General features: G+C 50.8%; 1 protein-coding gene across 5 annotated transcripts in view; it reads left to right on the forward strand.

Moving 5' to 3' along the window:
- Positions 1-25,626, forward strand: part of SIPA1L3 (signal induced proliferation associated 1 like 3) — a 310,996-nt gene that overhangs the window by 230,732 nt on the left and 54,638 nt on the right. For all 5 annotated transcript variants that reach the window (XM_010385697.2, XM_030942700.1, XM_010385698.2 and 2 more), the window contains 3 exons: positions 9,155-9,406; positions 10,507-10,644; positions 21,100-21,227. In XM_010385697.2, coding sequence (XP_010383999.2) covers positions 9,155-9,406; positions 10,507-10,644; positions 21,100-21,227 — 518 coding nt within the window. The remainder of the gene's footprint in view (positions 1-9,154; positions 9,407-10,506; positions 10,645-21,099; positions 21,228-25,626) is intronic.

Raw genomic sequence — 25,626 nt, forward strand, 5'->3', positions numbered from 1 at the left:
GGCGTGAGCCACTGCGCCCAGCCAACAGTAATTTCTTAGTGTCAACTATCTAGGCTGGGTTCACGCCTATAATCAATGCTTTGGGAGGCTGAGGTGGGAAGATCACTTGAGGCCAGGAGTTCAAGACCAGCCTAGCCAACACAGTGAGACCCCCATGTCTGCATCTCTGCACAAAGGAAAAAAAAAATAGTGCAGTTGTAACCCCAGCTATTTTCGGGCTGAGGTGGGAGGATCACTTGAGCTGAAGCTACAGGGAGCCATGATTGTGCCACTGCACTCCAGCCTGGGCAACACAGGGAGATCTCATCTCTTTTTTTTTTTTTAACAGTTGTTCATCAGCATTCTCCTATTAGGCAGGGTACGGTGACTCACGCCTGTAATCCCAGCACTTTGGGAGGCCAAGGCGGGCGGATCACCAGGTGGGAGTTCAAAACCAGCCTGATCAACAGGGAGAAACACTGTCTCTACTAAAAATACAAAATTAGCTGGGCGTGGTGGCGCATGCCTATAATCCCAGCTACTCAGGAGGCTGAGGCAGGAGAATCGCTTGAATCCAGGAGGCAGAGGTTGCGGTGAGCTGCGATTGCACCATTGTACTCAGCCTGGGCAACAAGAATGAAGCTCCGTCTCAACAAAAAAAGAATTCTCCTATTGCATTTGATTGATGTATCTCTCGAGGCTCTTTTTTTTTCCTTTGAGACAGAGTCTCGCTCTGTCGCCCAGGCTGGAGTGCAGTGGCCGGATCTCAGCTCACTGCAAGCTCCTCCTCCCGGGTTTATGCCATTCTCCTGCCTCAGCCTCCCGAGTAGCTGGGACTACAGGCGCCCGCCACCTCGCCCGGCTAGTTTTTTGTGTTTTTAGTAGAGACGGGGTTTCACCGTGTTAGCCAGGATGGTCTCGATCTCCTGACCTCGTGATCCGCCCGTCTCGGCCTCCCAAAGTGCTGGGATTACAGGCTTGAGCCACTGTGCCCGGCCCCATTTCTGTCTTTTTCCTCTAGCTCAGTTTGTAGCGCTCTCTGTCTCTTTGTTTCTGTCTCTCACTCTCTGTCTCTGCCTCTCTGCCTTTTCATTTTGTTTTGTTCACTGTGCCTCCAGCCCCACTGTGGCCCAGGCTGGATTGCAGTGGCACAATCATGGCTCACTGCAGCCTAGAACTCCTGGGCTCAGGAGATCCTCCCACCTCAGCCTCCCAAGTAGCTGGGACCACAGGTGTACACCATGACACCTGGCTAATTTTTTTAAAATTTGTATAGAGATGGTGTTTTTTTTTTTCTTGAGATGGAGTTTTGCTCTGTTGCCCAGGCCGGAGTGCCGTGGCACAATCTCGGCTCACTGCAACCTCCGCCTCCTGGGTTCAAGTGATTCTCCTGTGTCAGCCTCCTGATTAGCTGGGACAACAGGCGTGCAGCACCATGCCTGGCTAAATTTCGTGTTTTTCATAGAGATGGGGTTTCACCATGCTTCCCAGGCTGGTCTTGAACTCCTGATCTCAGGTGATCTGCCCACCACAGCTTCCCAAAGTGCTGGGATTACAGACATAAGCCACCACGCCTCGACTTTTCCTTGCAGTTTGTTTTGGAAAAAACCAGGTTACCTGTCCTTGGAATTTCCCACTTCCTGGCTTTAGCTGGCGGCCTCCCCATGGTGTTCTTTAGCCTGTTGCTCCACCACTGGTATTTTCTGTAAACTAGAGTCAAAGATCGAAGCTTGCTCAAGCCCCAATGTGATGTCTTTCGGCCGCAGCACTCCTAGGTATGCATCTGCAAGAAGGCACTGCGTTCCTGGTGTTCCTCTGCAAGTGACACTAAAGGCAAGCATAGGCTTCAGACAGCGGCACCTAGCATCACCACACGTCCCCTTCAGCCCTGTTTCACAGCCAAGCAGCCACTGCTAGGCACTGCCTAGATCCATCATTTCATGACAGCTTGCAGACGAGTGCCATCTTCATTCTGTCGTTCCTTCTTCACGTATTGGTTGGAATGCTTCTAAAAAGAGCTTTCTTTCAGTAACCATTCAGTTACCCTGAGGTATAATTTGTACAGAGAAGGCAAGATAAAAACAGTTTTCAGAATAATGAGTTGGTCCCTAGCAACCTCCAGAAGTGACCAATGAGAGAGATGCACCGTGTTCCCAGCTTTGGAAGCAGTGCACAGAGGACAGCCGAGGCCTTGGCCTCATAGAGTGAGGCCCCAGTGGGTCAGGGGAGACAAACAGTAAACAAGTAAATGAATGAGATGATTTCAGATCACAGAGTGGGGAGGCAGGAGAGCATAGTGGGGGAGGCAGGCTCTGCAGTGAGGCAGGCTGTCTAGGTTTAAAGCCCAGCTCTTCCCTTTGTTACCTGCATCCCTAGGGAAGTGGCCTTGCCACCCTGTGCCTGGTTTCCTCATTTGTAAAACAAGGACAAGAACGTCCTTTTCCACAAGAGCATTTGTGAAGTTGAAGAGATCCAACTTGTAAAGCACATAGGACAGGCCAGACCCAGTGAATGGCTTGTGACTGTGGAGTGCTGGTGGCTCTCAGCACTTTTGGAGGCCAAGGCCAGAGGATCACTTGAGCCCAGCAGTTTGAGACCAGCCTAGGCAACATAGCAAGACCTCACCACTACAACAATTTTTTTTTTTTTTTTTGAGACAGAGTTTTACTCTTGTTGCCCAGACTACAGTGCAGTGGCATGATCTTAGCTCACTGAAAGCTCCGCCTCCTGGGTGCAAGCAATTCTTCTGCCTCATCCTCCTGAGTAGCTGAGACTACAGGCATGCACTACCACACCCAGCTAATTTTTGTATCTTTAGCAGAGACAGGGTTTCACCATGTTGGCCAGGCTGGTCTCAAACTCCTGACCTCATGTGATCCGCCCATCTTGACCTCCCAAAATTCTGGGATTACAGTGTGAGCCACCGCACCCAGCCCAAATTTTTAAAAATTAGCTAGGTATGATGGCACATGCGTGTAGTCTCAGCTACTCAGGATGAGGTAGGAGGCTGAGACTGCAGTAAGCCACGATCACACCACTGCACTGAAGCTTTCTCAAAAAAAAAAAAAACCACGCTCGGTGGCTCACGCCTGTAATCCCAGCACTTTGGGAGGCCAAGGCAGGCAGATCACAAGGTCAGGAGTTCGAGACCAGCCTGGCCAATATGGTGAAACCCTGTCTCTACTAAAAATACAAAAATTAGCCAGGCATGGTGGCACATGCCTGTAATCCCAGCTAACTCGGGAGACTGAGGCAGGAGAATCACTTGAACCCGGGAGGCAGAGGTTGCAGTGAGCTGATTGCGCCACTACACTCCAGCCTGGGTGACAGAGTGAGACTACATTTCAGGAAAAAAAAAAAAGGGGGGACAGTACTTGGCCTATAGGAGGCGCGTGAGAGACACTGGTGCTGAGGTACTGGATGTGAGGACTGTAAAGGGCACATAACCCACATTGGACAGGGTGGTCTGGGAAGGCCCGAAGGTGAGAGCAAAGGCCCTTGGCTCGGAGACAGACCAGAAAGAGGACCTGCGTGGCTGTAGCAGATTGAGCCAAGAGGAGGACACAAGATGGGGTGACAATGAGTACCGTATTCACAGATGACCTTGCTGGGCTCACACCAGGGCTGGTGTGATCTCTGCTTTATAGATGAGAAAACCGAGGCCCAGGGCAAACAAATCACTTTGCGGTGTTGCACAGCTAGTAAGCAGCAAAAAAAATTCAAATCCAGGTTGGCCTGTCTCCATTAATACTGTGCAGTCTCCGAAAGCCATCACGAGCTATTAATACACGGGCATGTGAGTGATTTCCCCACCCTCACCTTCCTGAGTCGTGCTTGCTCTCTCTTCACCTGGTGGGGGACAGTTCTGGGCAGGCCTAAACCCTGAACCTGAGGGTGTGGCCACCCCTACCCACACCCCCGATGGCTCAGCCTCAGGACTCCAGTCACGCCCCAGGTATCTCCCGTTCCCAGCCCTCTTCCCCTGCCGCCTTCCTCCTCTGCCCGGAGCCAAAGCACAGCCACACCTGCTCAGATCTCTGCAGGGGCAAGTCAAGGCCAGATAACCTCACAGGCGAATGCCCTGGTGACTACGCCTCTCGGGAAAGGACACGCATCCTTCTCCACACACTCCCATGGGTGCACACGATAAGCCAGCTCGCCCGTCGCATGACTGCCACCCCAAACATGCAGGTAGGGCCAAATGAAACGCAAAGAAAAGTCTGCGGTTCTCCAGCTTTTGGGGAGACAGGGCCAGGGAGAGTACAACCAGACAGACAAGTTCTCCCTGCCCTGTTCGGGAGGAAGACCTTCCCTCCTGCTCCCTTTGCAAGGCGGCTGCTGAAACAGGATCTCCCATTTGCAGGGGTGGGCGTGGGTCAGGACTTGGGTGGTTTTTGTTGTTTTTCAAATGCAGAGGTGTGTAGCTGACCTCATTTGCAGGGCTGATAACCCTGGCTCTGGGCTCTCTCCAGCCTCTTGATGCAACCCTGGCTCAAATGTCTGTTGCAGTGAACTCTGAGGGGAGCAGTGAGGACGGGACAGAAGTGCCATCACTGCTACCAGTCAGGCTGCATGGCTTGCACGCCGACCCCATGCTCTCCCTCTCAGACACGGAGGAGAATGCACAGTGTCTTCCTCCTACCCCCGGGCCACAAGGCTGAAGTTTTGTTTGTTATGTTTTGTTTTTCTTTTTTTAGACGAAGTTTTACTCTCCTTGCCCAGGCTGGAGTGCAGTGGTGCGATTTCAGCTCACTGCAACCTCAGCCTCCCGGGTTCAAGCAATTCTCCTGCCTCGACCTCCCAACTGACTGGGATTACAAAAGCCCACCACCATACCCAACTAATTTTTGTATTTTAGTAGAGATGGCATTTCTCCATGTTGGCCAGGCTGGTCTCAAACTCTAGACCTCAAGCGATCCACCTGCCTCAGCCTCCTCAAGTGCTGGGATTACAGCCATCAGCCCCTGCACCCAGCCAATATATTGTTAATTGAGAATAGAAAAAAAAAAAAAAGCAAGATACTATACAGAGGTATAACGTGCTAGTCTTTGTATTACTATTTTATTTTATTTATTTAATTTTTTTTTTTTTTTTTTTTTGAGATGGAGTCTCGCTCTGTTGCCCAGGCTGGAGTGCAGTGGCGCGATCTCGGCTCACTGCAAGCTCCGCCCCCCGGGTTCACGCCATTCTCCTGCCTCAGCCTCCCGTGTAGCTGGGATTACAGGCACCTGCCACCGTGGCCGGCTAATTTTTTTTTGTATTTTTAGTAGAGACAGAGTTTCACCGTTTTAGCCAGGATGGGCTCGATCTCCTGACCTCGTGATCCGCCCGTGTCGGCCTCCCAAAGTGCTGGGATTACAGGTGTGAGCCACCGTGCCCGGCCTATTTAATTTTTTTGAGATAGTCTCACTCTGTTGCCCAGGCTAGAATGCAGTGGTGTGATCATGGCTCACTGCATCCTTGACCTGCCAGGCTCAAGTGATCTTCCCTCTTCTGTCTCCCAAGTAGCTGGGACCATAGGCATGTGCTACCATGCCCAGATAATTTTTTAAAATTTTTTTGTAGAGACAGGGCCTCCCTATGTTGCCTAGGCTGGGGTCGAACTCCTAGGCTCAGGTAATCCTTCCACCCTAGCCTCCCAAAGTACTAGGATTATAGGCATGAGCCACTGTGCCTGGACTTTGTTACTATTTTAAATAATATTTTGCTTTCCTGTATAAGATATTTCTGAAAGAATGCGTAAGACACTGGGAGCAGTGGTTGCTTCCGGTAGTTGAAACTGGAGGATGGGAGTGGGAAACAGGGATGCGTCTTATGTCATTTTAATCCTTAAAAACAATTCAAGGGTCCAACACAGTGGCTCATGCCTGTAATCCCAACACTTTGGGAGGCCGAGGCAGGTGGATCACCTGAGATCAGGAGTTCGAGACGAGCCTAGACAACATAGTGAAACCCAGTGTCTACTAAAAATACAAAAATCAGCCGGGCGTGGTGGCGGGCCTGTAATCCCAGCTACTCAGGAGGCTAAGGCAGGAGAATCACTTGAACCCGGGAGGTGGAGACTGCAGTGAGCCAAGACCATGCCACTGCACACCAACAAGGGTGACAGAGCAAGACTCCATCTCAAAAAAAAAATTTTTTTTTAATCAATACATGAAGCGGGCCTTCTCAAATGTTACTGTGTATCAACATCATCACAGGCAGCTCAGTCAAATGCAGATCCTTGGGCCCTGCCTCAGTGGAGATTCTGTTACATGTAAGCTGGGGTGAGCCCCAGGAACCTTCATTATTTGCTGAGCTCTTGATGATTTAGATGATGGTCATTTTCAGATCACTGGGGAGGGCGAGAGCCGGGAGGAGCTGGAGCAGAATCTTTTCCAGAGCCCCAAGGTGGTTTGGCTGGATTTCAGAAAGCGGAAGCGAGGCTTTTGCTTCTGTTTATGGGAAAAGCAGGCAGACTGTCCTTAGAATCAGCCGGAGTAGGCAACCGCATCAGCTCTGAGTTGTTAAGCACTTGGCACGTGCAGACTCTGCTAACGCTCAGAGAATGCTCACAGCCAGCCCCATCTTACAGATTAGGAAACTGGGGCTCTGAGAAGAGAATTCCTCATGCAAACCCATATAGGTGATAACCGGGCTAGAATCTGAACCAGCCATCTGGCCCCGCAGCCCTGGCTCTGTACTGCACCATGCTGCATGCTGCCTTCATTTTTTTTTTTTTTCTTTTTTTGAGATGGAGTCTTGCTCCGTTGTCCAGGCTAGAGTGCAGTGGCATGATCTTGGCTCACTGCAACCTCCGCCTCCCAGGTTCAAGTGATCCTCCTGCCTCAGCCTCCCTAGTAGCTGGGATTATAGGCACATGCCACCATGCCTGGCTAATTTTTGTATTTTTAGTAGAGATGGGGTTTCACCATGTTGGCCAGGCTGGTCTTGAACTCCTGACCTCAGGTGATCCACCCACCTCTATCTCAAAAAAAAAAAAAAAAAAAGGACTTAGTGTGGTGGCTCACGCCTGTAATCCCAGCACTTTGGGAGGCCAAGGAAGTTGGATTACTTGAGGTCAGGCGTTCGACACCAGCCTGGGCAACATGGTGAAATGCCATTTCTACTAAAGATACAAAAATCAGCTGGGTGTGGTGGCACGTGCCTGTAGTCCTAGCTACTCAGGAGGCTGAGGCACAGGAATCGTTGCAGTGAGCCGAGATCTCACCATTGCACTCCAGCCTGGGTGACAGAGCAAGACTCCATCTCAAAAAGAACAAACAACTGATGCTCGTTATCTCTTGTTGGCCCTGCCTAGAGCGCAGGACAATTCTGTGCTAGTCACCGTGTTGGGGTTGGGGCTTGGAGAAAACTTCTGATTGGTCAGATCTGGGTCACATGCTCATACCTGGAGCCAAGAAGTGGGGTCAGCCCCACCCAGAGCCCATATTAACAAAGACCTGTTATCAGGAGAGAGGGGGTAAGGGGAGAGACACCAGGCAGGCAGGAATGGCAGGTGTGCATTGCCCAGAGACAGTGATGATACCTGTCCCCACCTCTGCCCAGGCCTGGCATGTCTATAGGCTCTGTTAGACATTCATATTGTTATTGTTCCTCACCTGGTACCTGGTGAGACATTGGCAGCTGCCAATCCAAAGAGACAGCCAGAAGACACTGCCAAGGGTCAGTTCCAGCCATGGTGCTACCGAGGGGTGCAGTGTGTCAGGCCCTGGGTGCCAGAGAGCATCCACCTGTGTCTTAGTCTGTTTTGTGCATCTTTGACAGAATACATGAGATCGGATAACTGATAACAGAAATACATTTCTCACAGTTGGGGGGGCTACAGGTTCAAGATCCAGGCACTGGCAGGATAGGGCCTGGTCTTTCTGCTTCCATGATGGTGCCTTGAACCCTGTGACCTCTGGAGGACAGGAACGCCATGTCCAAACACAGCAGAAGAGCAGAAGAGAGAGAGAGCCCACTCCCGCAAGCCCTTTCTATAGCAGCATTCATCCATTCATGAGGGCTCTGCCCTAAGCTCCTCCCACCAGGCCCCACCTCCCAACAGTGGCATTGGGGGTTAAGTTTCCATCACATGACTTTTGGGGGAACCCACATCCAGACCATAGCAGCCTCTGAACCACCATATCCACCAGACCTTTTGCTGGATGGCCATGAACTGGGTGGCTCCAGGGAACTCAGGAGACCCTCAGAGGATCAGCTTAATGGGCGCATGGGAGCTTCCAGGCTGAAGGCTCCTCTGAGCTCAGCTCTCACAGCTGCCGGAAGGTGGATTTCATGAGCACAGCTCAGGGACCCCTCCCGTGTGGCGCTGCAGTGGCAGTGGAGAATGCCAGCCCAGCCGGCGGATCTGCCTACCTCAAGCCAGGAGCACCGCGGTGCATGTGCCAGCCTGGTCTAGCAGGAGTCATAGGCCTCTCTGCATCTATTTCAAGGTTGTGGATTTCAGGGCTTTTTTTTTTTTTTTTAAACCACCCTGCAAAGTAGGTCACCTGCTCCTCTTCCAGCTGCCTTTAAGATTCTTTGGAACAAGGCAGTTACTGTCCTTTGATTCTGAGGACATCTGCCTTTCTGGCCCTGAGGACCGCTAAGGGGGGCCAGGCAGGTCCGTGGAGGACACTGGCAGCCCTGTGGTCTGGGTCAGGTAGAAGCGAGGGGAGGGAACAGAGAGAGTGGGGGGAGGGGAGAAGAGATGAGGTGGAAAGGGCCAAGCAGTCGGAGCCCCTGTGTTGGGTCCCATCCTGGTTGAAGACTATGAGCTGGTAAGTTTCAGACCATTTTAAGGGGTATTCACTCGACTTTTAAAATAGACCATCCCCAGCCAGGTGCAGTGACTCACTCCTGTAATCCCAGCACTTTGGGAGGCCGAGGCAGGTGGATCACCTGAGGTCAGGAGTTCAAGACCAGCCTGGCCAACATGGTGAAACTCTTTCTCTACTAAAAATACAAAAATTAGCCGGAACCCGCTTGAACCCGGGAGGCAGAGGTTGCAGTGAGCCAAGGTCGTGCCACTCTGCTCCAGCCTGGGTGACAGAGCAAGATTCTGTCTCAAAAAAAAAAAAAAAAAATAGGCCATCCCAGTTTGTATTGGGCCAGGAAAACCCAGCCTAGACAGCAGGCCCACATGTTGGTGGGCTGGGGTCTTTCTGAATAACGCAGTTTTTCTCCCCAGGGGTTGGCCGGAGACCTATGACATGAATACCTCGGAGCCCAAGACGGAGCAGGAAAGCATCACTCCTGGGGGCCGGCCCCCATACCGCAGCAATCCTCCCTGGCAGTGGAGCGGGCCCGCATCCCATAACTCTCTACCAGCCTCCAAGTGGGCCACTCCAACCACCCCCGGCCACGCCCAGTCCCTGAGCCGGCCCCCGAAGCAGACCCCCATAGTCCCCTTCCGGGAGTCCCAGCCACTGCACAGCAAGAGGTAAGCACTTGCAGGGGGCCAAGCACTTCCCAATCCCCACCGGCCCACACCTATCCTCCGCCCCTCCCTCTCCGCACTATTTCTTCCATCCTCTTCATCACCTCAGGCTTTCGACCTTCCTTCTTATCCTTATGTCTCCCTTGTTCCTCCCTCCCTCCTTCCCTTCAGCTTTCACCATAGGCCTCTTGTTTGGGACCCAGTGCTGGGGAGCTCAGCATCTGAGTTAGAAATTCACTATACTAAGTAGACGATTAAAGCTCTGCTTTTTTAGGCTGGGCACAGTGGCTCACGCCTGTAATCCCAACATTGTGGGAAGTCAAGGCAGGAGCATTGCTTGAGGCCAGGGGTTAGAGAGCTTGGGCAACATATCGGAACCCTGACTCTATAAAAAACATTTATTAAAAATTAGCCAGGCGTGATGCACACCTGTGGTCCCAGCCACCCAAGAGGCTGAGGTGGGAGGATGGCTTGAGCCCAGGAGTTGGAGGCTGCAGTGAGCTGTGATTGCACCACTGCACCCCAGACTGAGCAATACTTCATCTCTGAAAAAAAAAAAAAATCTCTGTTATTTTTAAGGTGAAGGGACTGATAAGCACAAAATTTAGGACAGTGATTTCTTCCTGGAGGAGGCAGGGAAATGGAAGTGGGGAAGCCCACGGATAGATATTATCACCACCATTCTAGTCCCAGGGTTGGGTGGTACCTTCAGGGAGTTCATTTTATGATGATGACATATATAACTTATAGATACTCTTTTGAAGATATTATATATTAAAAGATAAAAAGAAAATTTTCCCCAAAAATGAAGGAATCCAACTTGCAGAGGGACATCTCATCCCCGGGGCGGCAGAGGCGAGAACGGTCTTGGGCAGCCTGCAAAAGCTGTGGGTTGGGGGCAGCCGTAATGGATCCGGGAAGAGGGGGCAGAGGGGCATCCCAGCTTCTCTCACCCTGTGCTCAGCATCCTCCCCTTCCTCCTGAGCAGTGGACAGCAGAAGAGATGTGGCTGGGCAGGGGAAAGGTCTGTCTGTCCATCCTCCCAGGGCAGGGGTACCCTCCCACTCACCCTCCGCCTCCTTCCTCCCCTTGTCTCCTTCCAGGCCTGTCAGCTTCCCAGAAACCCCTTACACAGTATCACCAGCAGGGGCCGACAGAGTCCCTCCCTACCGACAGCCTTCTGGGAGCTTCTCCACCCCCGGCTCGGCCACCTACGTGAGATACAAGCCATCCCCAGAAAGGTCAGCCTCTCTCCATTCTTTTCATGTTAAGGGATCTGATGAAAACTGTGGCTCCTTCTTCCCCAGGAAATGCACACCCCCACAATTTTATTTGCCATTTTATGGTGTTTCTGGACCCCTGAAGGTCCTCAGAGGACCCAGCCCCATGGGGTGGTTATGTCTCATGTTTTGGAGCAAAACTGGGCCGGGCTGGGCGGGACCCATCGTTGGCTTTCCTTGCAGCAGAATTGTGGTTGCTGTTCTCTTGACACCTGTCAAGGAAGAGCGTCCACCATCTAGCACGGCCACGCATCTAACTCTCTCCAGACCTAAGTCCCTACGACCCGGCTGCCAGCATTACCCAGTTTTCGAGATCTTTCAGGCTTCAGTTCTGCCCGCTTGTGTCCATCTGCAACCTGGGAGCCTGAGAGATCTCCCCAAACCCTCTATGACTCCTCAGTGTCCTCAGGATAAACTTGGCATTCAAGGCCCTTCAGGCTCTGGCCCCGGCTGAGCTTACTCCCCAGCTGCCTTCAGCCCTCGTGCCCTCTGTTCTTCCTCTGCCCCCAGGTCCCTGGGGCAGCCACATCAATCCCAGTCCTTGGGCCTGAGCTGTGGGCCTCCTCCTGTGAATGTCCCCTTCCTCCTTCTCCCTGCAGTGGTCTTCCTCCTGAGCATCTGTGTCACCCATCCCGCCTCCTTTCCCTGCTTTCTTGCCCAGGCCACCACAGTGGGCTTCCAGCCTTCATCTCACCTCCTCTGGTCTACCCTCCACTTAACAGCCAGAGGGATCTTTCTGTGTCTTTTTTTTTTTTTTGAGACCGCTCTGTTGCCCAGGCTAGAGTATAGTGGTATGATCTTGGCTGACTGCAACCTCTGCCTCCCAGGTTCAAGTGATTCTCCTGCCTCAGCCGCCTGAGTAGCTAGGACTACAGGCTCCTGCCACCACACCAAGCTAATTTTTGTATCTTTAGTAGAGACGGAGTTTCACCATGTTGGCCAGACTGGTCTCAAACTCCTGACCTCAAGTGATCCGCCCGCCTCAGCTTCCCAAAGTGCTGAGATTACAAGTGTGAGCCCCCGCACCTGGCCAGATCTTTCTATATCTGAACATGCGTGCCCCCTGCTCCAAACCCTCTCACCACTCCCAGAGCCCTCAGGACACAGCTTTGGCCCCTCCCTGTGGCCACCAAGGCCCCTGGCACCCTGCGAGTCTTGTGCAGTGCCACATGTCAGCCACACTGGCCACTCCCAGCTTTCTAGGGGGGGACTGTCTGCATTTCACAGCCTTGATGGTATTCCTTCCTTGGCCTGAATGTGCTTCACACTCCTCACCCCCACTCCCCCTGTCCTACCAACTCAAGCTTCTGTGCCCCTCTCCAGAATGCTTCTCTGGAGCTCCCTCTTGAGGCAAGGCACTGCCCCCCAATTCCCTGTGTATTTCCTGACCGTGGCCTTGAGCACTCTCCATCTTTATTAGCCAGCTAAGAGTGTGCGTGCTTGCGCACGTGCATGTGTATGCACCTGTCAGAGAGCGAGAAAGAGAGAGCGTAAGCGTGTTCTTCAAGACCTCCCATCACATAGTACAGAGTTCGACACATGGCTGATCTTTGGTATATATTGGATGAAAGAATAGAGTGAGTGGGTTTGTTAAAAATGAAACCACCTGGCCAGGCGCGGTGGCTCAAGCCTGTAATCCCAGCACTTTGGGAGGCCGAGACGGGCGGATCACGAGGTCAGGAGATCGAGACCATCCTGGCTAACACTGTGAAACCCCGTCTCTACTAAAAAATACAAAAAACTAGCCGGGCGAGGTGGCGGGCGCCTGTAGTCCCAGCTACTCGGGAGGCTGAGGCAGGAGAATGGCGTGAACCCGGGTGGCGGAGCTTGCAGTGAGCTGAGATCCGGCCACTGCACTCCAGCCTGGGCGACAGAGTGAGAGTCCGTCTCAAAAAAAAATAAAAAAATAAAAAAAAAAATGAAACCACCTACCTTAAGATAAGGAATCAGGCCACCAAACCAGTGGTTCTCAGTCTTTAGCAGGCACTGGAATCATCCAGAGGAGGACTTGTTAAAATACAGATTACTCGGCCTGAGCCCTGAATTTCTAACCTAGTAGGTTCAGGGTGCTGCACCAGGGACCATTCTCTGAGAGTCGCCACACTCATCCATTGTTAGATTCTAAGCCTCTTGTTCAACTGGGGAAACATACCCACCGTTTCTTCTTCTAGTAGCCACACCATTCAGCTTTCATTCAGCAAAGGGTCTCGAGCTTTCTGGCGTGCCAGGAGGAGTATCTGAGATACTCAGTTGCGAGGGGATTGTGTAGTCAGCCCTTGCTGATCGTGATGGAGAGGATGGTAAAAACCACGTGCACTCTGATGAGCACTCTAATAGAGGAAGAGGGAACACAGCCCAGCCCTGGAGGTCTAGGCTGGCTCCCTGGAGGAGGTGACATCTGAACAGAATTTTGAGGGACTAATAGGAGTTTGCCACAGAGAAAAAAAGTCATTCCAAACAGAGCAAAGGCCACAGACATGAACAAGCAGGACGCTGTAAAACACGGGAGAATCGGAGAGGAATCTGGTGTGTGTGGGACACGGGGTGTGGGGGCACCCAGGCGACATGTCGCAGGGGCTGAGGTTGGAAATGGCGGTTAGAGCAACTTGCCCGTAACAAAGGTGGTGGCAGTGGTGTTACCGAAAGCTCTTGGGAACTGTTTTGTTTTTGTTTTTCCCTAAAATCTTGGTATCTCCCTTTATATTTTCTTTTAACTTTTTATTTTGTAATAATTATTGAGTCACAGGAAGTTGCCAAAAAAAAACATACAGGTGGCCAGGCACAGTGGCTCACGCCTGTAATCCCTGCACTTTGGGAGGCCAAGGTGGGTGGATCATCTGAGGTCAGGAGTTCGAGACCAGCCTGGCCAACATGATGAAACCCCGTGTCTACTAAAAATACAAAAAAATTAGCCGGGTATGGTGGCATGCGCCTGTAATCCCAGCTACTCAGGAAACTGAGGCGAGAGAATCGCTTGAACCCGCTAGGTGGAGGTTGCAGTGAGCCAAGATTGTGCCACTGCACTCTAGCCTGGGCAACAAGAGCAAAAACTCCATCTCAAAAAAAAAAAAAAAAAAAATGCGGGGAGGTCTTGTGAGCCTGAACCCTTCACGCAGCCTCCCCTATTGTTAACATCTTGTATGGTTATAACGCAATATCAAAGCAGGAGGTTGACATGGGTACAGGCCTACAGCTTATTCGGAATTCACCAGTTATGCATGCACTCATTTGTGTGTGTGTGTCTGTAGCTGTGCGCAATTTTATCACATGTGAAGTCTTGTGTAACCATCACGGGGTGCCTCACGCTATCCTTTTATAGCCACACCCATCTCCTCCCCCTATGCCTAACCCCTAGCATTCACCATTCATCTGCATCTGTTCTGAGGCTCTTTTTTTTTTTTTTTTTTTTGGAGACATAGTCTCACTCTGTCAACCAGGCTGGAGTGCAATGGCACGATCATAGCTCACTGAAGCCTCACTCTCCTGGGCACAAGCAGTCCTCCCATCTCAGCCTTGCAAGTAGCTAGGACTGCAGGCATGCACCACCACACCCAGCCAATTTTTCTTTTCTTTCATAGAGACAAGGTCTCCCTGTGTTGCCGAGACTGGTCTTGAAGTCCTTGCCTCAAGCCATCCTCCCACCTGGACATCCCAAAGTGCTAGGATTACAGGCGTGAGCCACCGCACCCAGCCTGTCTTCTTTAATTGTTGTTGTTTCATGATGAATGTTAGATAAAAGAAATTGGATGTACGTATGCTTCAGAGGTTGTCTTTTTCACTCAGCAGAATATCCTTAAGGTTCATCCACGTTATCGCGAGTCTCTAGTTCATTCATTATGCTGTTTATTCCATAGTCTGGATATACCACAGTTTAACCACTCACCCTATACCACAGTTTAACCACTCACCCATCAAAAGACATTTGGGGGAGTGCATATTCAGGACACTTTGAATCTATGCTCCTGGGTTGAAATAAAGTTTTTTAAAATATTAAAAATATATTTTTAAAAAAATTTAAAAAGAAAGACATTTGGGTAGTTTCCGAGTTTTGGCTATTATAAATATTCATGTGGTGAACATGTACATTCAGGCATACAGGTTTCTGCATGAAAATAAGTTTTCATTTCTCTGGGATAAATGCCCAGGAGTACAATTGCTTACCGTATGGTAAGTCCATTTTTAGTTTGAAAAGGAACTGCCAAACTGTTTTCCAGAGTGTCTGTATCATTTTACATTCCCATCAGCAGAGCGTGAGTGATCCGGGTCTCCACATCCTCACATTTGGCGTTGTCACTGTTTCTCATTTTAGCTATTTTGATAGGTGTGCAACGATATCTCACTGTGATTTTAATGTGCATGTTCCTAATGGCTAAGGATGTTGAACACCTTTTCATGCCTTATTTGCCAATCCTGTATCCTCTTCAGTGAAGTGCCTGTGCGTGTCTTTTGTGCGTCTTCTAATTGGATGCAATGGTGTTCAGTGTCTGAGAGTTCTTTGGACGTTCTAAATACAAGTCCTTTGTCAGATATGCGATTTGCAAATGTTTCCTCCCAGCCTTTAGTTTGTCTTTTTTACAGGGTCTTTCACAGAACAAAAGTTTTTTATTTTATTTTTTATTTTTATGCATTTATTTATTTATTTTTTGAGACGGAGTCTTGCTCTGTTGCCCAGGCCGGAGTGCAGGGTGCCATCTCGGCTCACTGCAACTTCTGCCTCCCAGGTTCAAGCGATTCTCATGCCTCAACCTCCCATGAAGCTGGGATTACAGGTACGCACAACCCTCCCAGCTAGTTTTTGTATTTTTAGTAGAGACAGGGTTTCGCCATGTTGGCCAGGCTGGTCTCAAACTCCTGAGCTAAAGTGATCCTCCTGCCTTGGCCTCCCAAAGTGCTGGGATTACGGGCATGAGCCACCATACCCAGCCTAAGTTTTTTATTTTGATAAGGCCCAAATTATCTTTTTTTGTTGTTGTTTTTTAATTTTATGGATCAGGTTTTTGGTGTTGTCTAAGAACTCTGCTTAGTGCTGGGTCCTGAAGATTTTCTCGTGTTTTTTTCTGGAAGTTTTACTGTTTTACATTTAAGTCCATGATCCATTTTGAGTTTTGTTTTAATTTTTGTATAAGGTGAGAGGTTTAGGTTGAGGTTCCTTGATTGCCTATGGTTGTCTGATTTACTCCAGCGCTATTTATTGAAAAGGTTACCCCCACTCCACTGTACTGCTTTTGTTCCTTAAGGCAAAAACTGCTTTTGTTCCTTAAGGCAAAAATGGGGGAGTGCAGAATTAATTGGATATCCTTGTGTGGATCTGTTTCTGAGTTCCATTGATCTCTATGCGTGATCTCAGCGACTCCTTTCAGCAACTCCTTGAGGTGGGTAGTTTAATTACCCTCATTTTATGGAGGGAAAACTATAGCTCAGTAAGGTGAATTCACTTGGCTAAGGTCTCTGCCAGGATGTAACAGAGCCAAGATGAGAACCCAGGACTATGGTTCCAGAGGACTGACCCTGACATAGCACTTTGGGAGGCTGAGGTGGGAGGATTGCTTGGGCCCGGGCTGTCAAGGCTTCAGTGAGCCAGGTGTGCAACATTGCACTCCAGCCTGGGTGACAGACTGAAACTCTGTCCCAAAATAATTAATTAATTAAGAGGGAAGGGGCTGGGCTCGGTGGCTCAAGCCTGTAATCCTAGCACTTTGGGAGGCCCAGGTGGGTGGATCACGAGGTCAGGAGTTTGAGACCAGCCTGGCCAAGATGGTGAAACCCCGTCTCTACTAAAAATACAAAAGTTAGCCTGGGTGCGGTGGCAGGTGCCTGTAGTCCCAGCTACTCAGGAGGCTGAGGCAGGAGAATCACTTGAGCCCGGGAGGCGGAGGTTGCAGTGAGCTGAGATCGTGCCACTGCACTCTAGCCTGGGTGACAGAACAAGACTCTGTCTCAAAAAAAAAAGGAAGGAAGGAACTGGATCATTTGCCCACCCCTCAACCCCTGGCAAGGTTACATTGCACCCCTGTGGCTGTGTTAACTGTCAGGATTTACTCAAGTCACGTTGACAGAGGGCTGGCTGCCAGAGTGGAATCTGGGCAAGCAGGAACAGAGAAGGTGATGACTGCTGGGGTGGCAGCCAACAAGGCTACATCATCTGACCATCATTTTGCCCAGGCATCCTGTCATTTACCTGTCTATTGTTCCATCGGTTAGTGTGTGAGACTGACAGAGCAGGTGGGAGCTCTGCCCGGCGAGGCTCCTGCCCACAGTGCTGTCTGTCTTGGTGCTTTCCTCTGTGGCCAAAAGGGAAGCTCAAGCCAGCATCCCATAGCCCAACCCTGCTCCCTGTGAGGTGCCTCCCCAGAGTTAGTACCTCCAGCTTCTGCCTGGAGACACCTGAAACCACAGCGAGTCAGCTCCTCCCAAAACCCCAAACCCTTTATCTATAAAGTGAGTTATCTTCCAAAAAGAGATAATTACTTTAAAATTACTCAGATGAGGTTAAAGACAGCAATTTGATCTTCTGTACTGCCAGAGATGTTTCCCCAGAGCTGTGTGTGATGAGATGCTGGGATGTCCCGATTTCCAATCAGTTTGACCAAAATTGGACAGTGATAGACATGGTCCCGGATGGGATATGTTCAGCATCCCAATGAATGGCCAACACAGGTCAGTTTGCATTGGGATGATAAAAAGTCTTGTTAGTTGGGTGGGGCACAGTGGCTCACACCTATAATCCCAGCACTTTGGGAGGCCGAGGTGGGCAGTTGCAAGCAGATCACTTGAGGAGTTTGAGACCAGCCTGGCCAATATGGTGAAACCTCATCTCTACTAAAAATACAAAATTAGCTTGGCATCTTGGCACGTGCCTGTCTTCCCTTGGGAGGCTGAGGCAAGAGAATATCGCTTGAACGCTGGAAGTGGAAGTTCGCGTCACTGCTGCACTCCAGCCTAAGCAATAGGTCAAGACTCCGTCTCAAAAAAACAAAAAAAGTCTTGTTAGCAAGAGAAGTCATGGTTGGATAAAGTACAGGTTGTCTGATTGGAGAGAGTAGCTGAGAGATGAAACAAGGTCAAATATGCCCAATGAAAGAGAAGGGTCTATCTGTTACGATTAGGTTTAGCTGCATAGTATACAAAATAGTAGTTCTGACAAGATTGTTTCTTTCCCCACATTGACAGGAAACCAGGCCCCTCCTCCTTGATGGTATCGCTGTCCTTGGCCTTTTGCCTCCTGGTTCAAGGTGGCTTTTCAAGCTGTAGCCTTGAGGAGGTGGTGAGGCAAAGGCACCCGCAGCACACTGGTGAGGAGGCTTCGAAGCTGGAAGTCACGTGTGGCGCCTCCACTTTTATCTCATTGGCCAGAGCTGCAAGGGATCCTGGGACATGTAGTCTGGTGATCCAGTCTCATTGCTGCCCCAGATACAGTTGGGATTCTGTTACCAAGGAGGAAGGAGAGACTAGTCATGGGGAGCAGCCTGCAGCGTCTGCCACTCAGACTTTCCGCTCTCCCCGGGCTCATCCTAGCCATTTTTCCTGAGTGCTGAGGATTTCACAGCGACTTTTTAGGAAAACTGAATAAGTGCATCAACACTCCAATCTCCAGCAAGGATGGAGCCACATTTTACCAGGCAGCTAGCCAGGTGTGAAGTCAGCTAGTAAGGTGAAGATTGCTTATAGTCAAAGTTGCTTTTGTAAAATCCCTTTGATTGCTGGAAACTGGGCCCTCAGACTTTGAGAAAAGTAAGAATTCACGTTTTGTACATCCTGTGTTTGGGCTCTGTCTTCCTTTCCTGGAAGTGTCAGAGGTCAAGGTCTGGTTAAGGGCAAGGAGGATGGTGTGTTTTTTCCTGGCAAGTGAGTAAAGTTGAGTTTTCAGAGAGTGCAGTGCTCCTTGAAACATCCCTCTACTGTGCTCAGGGCGTTGAAGCCAGGGGGTTAGACTGTCTCTGTAGAGACAGTCCCGGCTTTGAGCTGGCAGGATGACCCTGAATAAGTCAATTACTTCCTCTTTGGCATCTTGGGGGATCCCAGTTTATCACCTCATCTCCCCCTGCCAGATCCTCCCAAGTTGAAAGTACAGGTGCCAGGAGCCAACCAGGGAATTGCAATATCAACACTTTTTTTTGTTTGTTTTTTGTTTTTTTGAAATGGACTCTCACTCTGTCGTCCAGGCTGGAGCACAGTGGCACAATCTTAGCTCATTGCAACCTGCAACCCCCCCGTCCCAGGTTCAAGTGATTCTCCTGCCTCAGCCTCCCAAGTAGCTGGGACGTCACAGGCACACACCACCACACCTGGCTAATTTTTGTATTTTTAGTAGAGACGAGGTTTTGCCATATTGGCCAGGCTGGTCTCGAACTCCTGAGCTCTAGTGATCCGCCTACCTCGGCCTCCCAAAGTGCTAGGATTACAGGCGTGAGCCACCACGCCTGGCTAATATCAACATTACTGATGGAGGCTCAGTAACTCCCCCAGAGCACAGGGCCTGTGTCAGTGAGGTACTTCTGGCTGAAGCAACCAAACTTTGGCTCAAACATTGTAGGAATTTGTTATCTCACAGAAAAGGAAATTCAGGAGCAAGGCAGGTTCCAGGGAGGGTGAACCCAGCTTCTTGACCACATTATCAAGGGCCAGATTCCTTCTGCCTCCTCTCTTCCATCATCAGAGTGGGCCTCACCTGCAGGCTGGTAGCAAGAGGGCAGCAGCAGCTTGTGATGTTAAATCTGGACCCAACAGCATCTGGAGGGCAAAGAGAGGCCATCTTTTCTTGTCATCCCTCTTAGGAGCAAGGAGATTTCCCAGAAGCCTCTGGGCAGACTTACCCCATTTCAGTCAGACGGTGCTGGGTAACAGACACCTGAAAGTCTCTGTGGCTTAAATCAGCAAAGTTTATTTCTCAACCCCCTCCTTAGTTCCACTGCTGGTTGGCAGGGACCTCACAGGACCCAGGCTCCCCAGGCAGCCAGCAACTCCGAGTCACTTCCCTGACAGCTCAGCTACGAGCGCTGGTCACATTCAGCCAGTCTCAAGGGACCCGGAAGTGTGTCCTGCCACCTGCTTGGAAGTGGAGAACTGGAAATGTTTTGTGGGCGTCTTAATAACTCTGACCTCCCTTCATGTCTCATCAGCCAAAATTGTGTCACAGGCCTGTCTCTGAACCAACCTGAGGCAGGGAGAAGACTTTCTACCACGACCAACTGTGATCCAGGGAGGACTGGACATTAGGAAGTGTCTATAAGATTCACCCCATGGTTGTAGACAGGGCCACTGGGGCTTGGCGTGGTGGCTCACACCTGTAGTCCCAGCGCTTTGGGAAGCTGAAGTAGGCAGATCGCTTGGGCCCAGGGGTTTGAGACCAGCCTGGGCAACATAGGGAAACCCATCTCTACAAAAAATACTAAAAATTAGCCGGGCATGGTAACATGCACCTATAGTACCAGCTACTCAGGAGGCTGAGGTGGGAGGATCGCTTGAGCTGGGAGGCAGAGGTTGCAGTGAGCTGAGATTGTGCCACTGCACTCCAGCCTGGTTGACAGAGCGAGACCCCGTCTCAAAAAAAAAAAAAGAAAAGAAAAAAAGAATGCCACTGGGACATGAGGGCACAGTGAGAGCCTTCTACCACCACGTCCCTTAAATCCTAGCCTTGCCTGTGAGTGTGTGAAGCCGGCCTCCAGGAGGACCTCTGTCTAGGGGATAACTTTATTCCATCCACTCCCCAATCCTATGAGGTAGAAAATGTTACCTTGTGAGCTGGCCATGGTAGAACAGAGTTCTAGCCCATCAGCCAGGTGTCCCAAGTTACCATGTGTCAGGAGTCAGCCCATGGCTAAACACTGGGCATGACAGGGCATCCTTCAGTCCTGAGAAGGGCTTACTGTTATTGCCTCTTGACAGCTAAGGAAACTGAGGCTCGGGGCTAGGAAGTGGCTGCATCTGTCTAAGCAAGTGGCCATGGTGAGGTTTGAAGCCCCAATTGCCCAACTCAGGGCCTGCTGCACCCATGAGTGCTTCCCTAGCCTGCTGTCTCCATCAGAGAGCAAGGCAGCCCGAGATAGGCCTGGGGCAGTAGCTGCTGGGGACATTCACCCCATGTCACAGCCAGAAAACAGGACCCCTGAGAGGAGCCCAGGGGTAGGGCTGTTGGCCCAAACGGCCTCTGCCCCCTCCTTCCCCGAGGAACCTGCCTTGCCCCACCACCACCAGCTCCCTGGCAGGCTTCCCAGGCGAGACTCTCATCCCGGACCCGCAGCTAATAGCACGTTTCCAGGCTTACTCATCCAGCCTTGCTAACAGCTTTCTCTCTCTCATCCACGGCGGAGCCTCCCGTGTGTCTAAAACCCCACTGGCGAGCAAGGCTGAGGCTCAGGTGGTTTTCGACACAGGCTGGTCTTTCACCCTGGGCACGTCTCCTCTCGTCCCCTGCAGGTACACGGCTGCCCCACACCCCCTGCTATCTCTTGATCCCCACTTCAGCCACGATGGAACGTCCAGCGGCGACTCCTCTTCCGGCGGCCTGACAAGCCAGGAGAGCACCATGGAACGCCAGAAGCCAGGTAGGGCCCCCACCAGCTGCTGTGCCCACCCACCCACCTCACTCCACAGGACCTCTTACTTAGAGCTTGACAGGCGACACTCCCCCTCCTGTCAGTGACAGATAGAACACGAAAGAAAGCTGTAAACGCCACGTGTAAGACTAGAGAGGGCACCCAGGAGAGCAGCAGAACCAGGGAACGAGATCCTTATCCATCCAGACAGGGCATCGGCAGGTTGTATCTGCTCCCGCTGATAAGGCCAGAGCCGGCGTGCAGCTGTGTGACACAGAGCTGGGAGCCACCAGGGAAGGTAGCTGAAAAAGATTAAACATGGTGCTCTCAGGAGCAGGACTGACTGCATCTTGTGGCTTTTCATTACATAAACCCTCCTATGTTGTTTTCAACTTTTACGGACATACAGCACATGTTAAGAGCCCACATGGCCAGGCACAGGGGCTCACGCCTATAATCCCAGCACTTTGGGAGGCCGAGGTGGGAGGATCATCTGAGGTCAGCAGTTCGAGACCAGCCTGGCCAACATGGTGAAACCTTATCTCTACTGAAAATACAAAAACTACCCAGGCATGGTGGCACGTGCCTGTAGTCCCGGCTACTCGGGAGGCTGAGGCAGGAGAATCGCTTGAACCTGGGAGGCGGAGGTTGCAGTGAGCTGAGATCGTGCCACTGCACTCCAGCCTGGTTGACAAAGCAAGACTGTCCCATAAAAAAGAGGCCAGGCCAAGGCAGGTGGATCATTTGAGGTCAGGAGTTCGAGACCAGCCTGACCAACATGGTGAAAGCCTGTCTCTACTAAAAATACAAAAATTAGCCAGGTGTGGTGGTACATGCCTGTAATCCCAGCTACTGGGGAGGCTGAGGCAGGAGAATTGCTTGAACCTAGGAGGCAGAGGTTGCATTGAGCCGAGATTGATGCATTCCAGCCTGAGCGACAGAGCAAGACTGTGTCTCAAAAACAGAAAAGAGCCCACGTGATGAGTACACAGCCTGATAATCTATCGCAGAGTGGACACACCCAGGCGGGAAACAGAACATGGCTAGCCTCCCCAAACGCCCATTCCCCTCCCAGTTAGTATCCCCAAAGGAACCCTGTCCTACTTCTCATAGCCTGAGCTTTGCCTGGTTTTGAATTTCATGGAATACAGAATCACACTGTGTCTATTTTGTGTATGTGTGTCTGGTTTCTGTCACTCAGTGTTACATTGGTGACAGCCAGCCCTGTGAATGCACAGTGTATCGCAGTGTCTGAGCAGTATCCCCGGTTGTCTGAATGAGCCACAATGTATTGCCACATCCTAGTGTTGATAGACATTTGGGTTGTTTACAGTTGGGACTGCCCAGAGCAGTGTTGCTGGGAACATTCTTGTGCCTGTCTTTTGATGAACATATGCTCACATTTCTGTAGGGTATACACCTAGGAGTGAAATTTCTAGGTCATGGCCGGGCGCGGTGGCTCAAGCCTGTAATCCCAGCACTTTGGGAGGCCGAGACGGGCGGATCACGAGGTCAGGAGATCGAGACCATCCTGGCTAACACGGTGAAACCCCGTCTCTACTAAAAATACAAAAACTAGCCGGGCGAGGTGGCGGGCGCCTGTAGTCCCAGCTACTCGGGAGGCTGAGGCAGGAGAATGGCGTAAACCCAGGAGGCGGAGCTTGCAGTGAGCTGAGATCCGGCCACTGCACTCCAGTCCGGGCGACAGAGCGAGACTCCGCCTCAGAAAAAAAAAAAAAAGAAAGAAATTTCTAGGTCATATGTTTAACTTTTTTATTTTATTTTATTATTATTATTTTTTTTGAGACAGAGTCTCACTCTGTTGCCCAAGCTGGAGTGTGGTGGCACAATCTCAGCTCACTGCAACCTCCGCCTCCCAGGCTCAAGTGATTCTCCTGCCTCAGCCTCCCGAGTAGCTGGAACCACAGGCATGCGCCACCACTCCCGGCTAATTTTGTATTTTTAATAGAGACAGGGTTTCAACATGTTGCCCAGGCTGGTCTTGAACTCCTGACCTCAAGTGATCCACCCGCCTCAGCCTCCCAAAGTGCTGAGATTACAGGTGTCAACCACCGCACAGGGCCAGTAAGTTTAACTTTATAAGAAGGTGCTAAACTGTTTCCCAAAATAACAAAGCATCTTATACTCTGTCCAGCAACATGTGAGAGTTCTAGTTGCTCCATGCCGTCACCAGCCTCTGTGTTTCATTTATTCCAATGGGCAGGTGGTGCCATCACATTGTGGTTTTATTTATTATTTTTTAAAAACATTTTTTGTAGAGGCTAGGTCTTGCCAAGTTGCCCAGGCTGGTCTCGAACTCCTGGGCTCAAGTGATCCTCCTACCTCGGCCTCCTAAAGTGGTGCTGGGATTACAGGCACGAGCCACCACACCCAGCTGACATTGTGTTTGTAATTTGCGTTTTTCTGAAGACTGCTGAGATTGAGCATCTTCTCAATGTTTCTTCCCCATTTTTTTTTTTTTTTTTTTTTTGAGACGGAGTCTCGCTCTGTCACCCAGGCTGGAGTGCAGTGGCCGGATCTCGGCTCACTGCAAGCTCTGCCTCCCAGGTTTACGCCATTCTCCTGCCTCAGCCTCCCGAGTAGCTGGGACTACAGGTGCCCGCCACCACACCCGGCTAGTTTTTTGTATTTTTTAGTAGAGACGGGGTTTCACCGTGTTAGCCAGGATGGACTCGATCTCCTGACCTCGTGATCCGCCCGTCTCGGCCTCCCAAAGTGCTGGGATTACAGGCTTGAGCCACTGCGCCCGGCCTTCTTCCCTATTATTAATCAAGTTGAGAACTACTCAGATGAATTTTTTTTTTTTTTTTTTTTTTTGAGACGGAGTCTCGCTCTGTCGCCCAGGCTGGAGTGCAGTGGTCAGATCTCAGCTCACTGCAAGCTCCGCCTCCCGGGTTTACGCCATTCTCCTGCCTCAGCCTCCCGAGTAGCTGGGACTACAGGCGCCTGCCGCCACGGCCAGCTAGTTTTTTGTATTTTTTTAATAGAGACGAGGTTTCACAGTGTTAGCCAGGATGGTCTCGATCTCCTGACCTCGTGATCCGCCCGTCTCAGCCTCCCAAAGTGCTGGGATTACAGGCTTGAGCCACCGTGCCCGGCCTCAGATGAATATTTTAAACATAATTCCGTAGAACAAACCTGTAGCCCCTTTGAAGTCTGAGAACTAGCAGTTGAATGGGCAAGATGGATTCAGAAGGAAGCAAACAAATGAGCAATGTTAGAAAGTGGTGGTGTCAGAGTGGGAGGGGTGGAGATGTCCTCTTAGGGAATGTTTGAGAATTTCCAGGCAGCTGGGAGAGGTGACCCCATCAGCACACCAGCTCTCCCAGGTGCTGTGGGGTATGGAAGAGGCTGCATGCCCCAAGATTCGTGGCCTGGAGAATTCCTTAGTGTCTCAGCCCATGGTTCTCTTAAACCAGAGACAGTGTCACGCCTATAATCCCAGCACTTTGGGAGGCCAAGGGGGGCCGGATCACCTGAGGTCGGGAGTTCGAGACCAGCCTGGCCAATTTGGTGAAACCCCATCTCTACTAAAAATACAAAAATTAGCCAGGCGTGATGGTGCATGCCTGGAATCCCAGCTACTCGGGAGGCTCAGGCAGGAGAATCACTTGAACCAGGGAGGCGGAGGTTGCAGTGAGCTGAGATCGCACCATTGCACTCCAGCCTGGGTAACAAGAGAGAAACTGTCTCAAAAAAAAAAAAAACAGAGACAGCGGTTGGGCTTCAGGGAAGCCCAACTGGGGCCTCTGCTGGGTGGAACTGCTGGGGCCTCAGCCTCTTTGCTGCTTCCAGGGCGTACGTGGTTTGCTCCTGTCCTTAGCACACTTAATCATGCCTGTCACTGCCCCTAATTCTGTCATCTTTGCTCCAAGACAGATAGATTTGGATCCCTTTTTTCCTTTTTCCTCATCAAGTTCAGAAAAAGAGAAAAGTGTTGCTTGGCTATTTTATTACATATCAAAGTACAAAATGGGGAAGAAATGTTTCTCGCATACACCATGGGCCCCAGATAAGAAACTTACTGTTGCCCTTCCCTTCCCCTTCTGTCTCCTGGAGCTTGGCTCCCCGCTCACTTCCTTGACCTTGTTATGGTTGACTCCTAAAATTGCTGCTGCCACACACACATGCCCACACAGATCAGGGAAATCTGTTTAGAAATCATCGTGAGGCCGGGCGCGGTGGCTCACGCCTGTAATCCCAGCACTTTAGGAGGCAGAGGCAGGTGGATCACTTGAGGCCAGGAGTTCAAGACCAGCCTGACCAACATAATGAAACCCCACCTCTACCAAAAATACAAAAATTAGCTGGCATGCACCTGTAATCCCAGCTACTCAGGAGGCTGAGGCAGGAGAATCGCTTGAACCCAGGAGATAGAGGTTGCAGT

This window comes from Rhinopithecus roxellana, chromosome 12, assembly GCF_007565055.1.
Source record: "Rhinopithecus roxellana isolate Shanxi Qingling chromosome 12, ASM756505v1, whole genome shotgun sequence".
NCBI lineage: Eukaryota > Metazoa > Chordata > Mammalia > Primates > Cercopithecidae > Rhinopithecus > Rhinopithecus roxellana.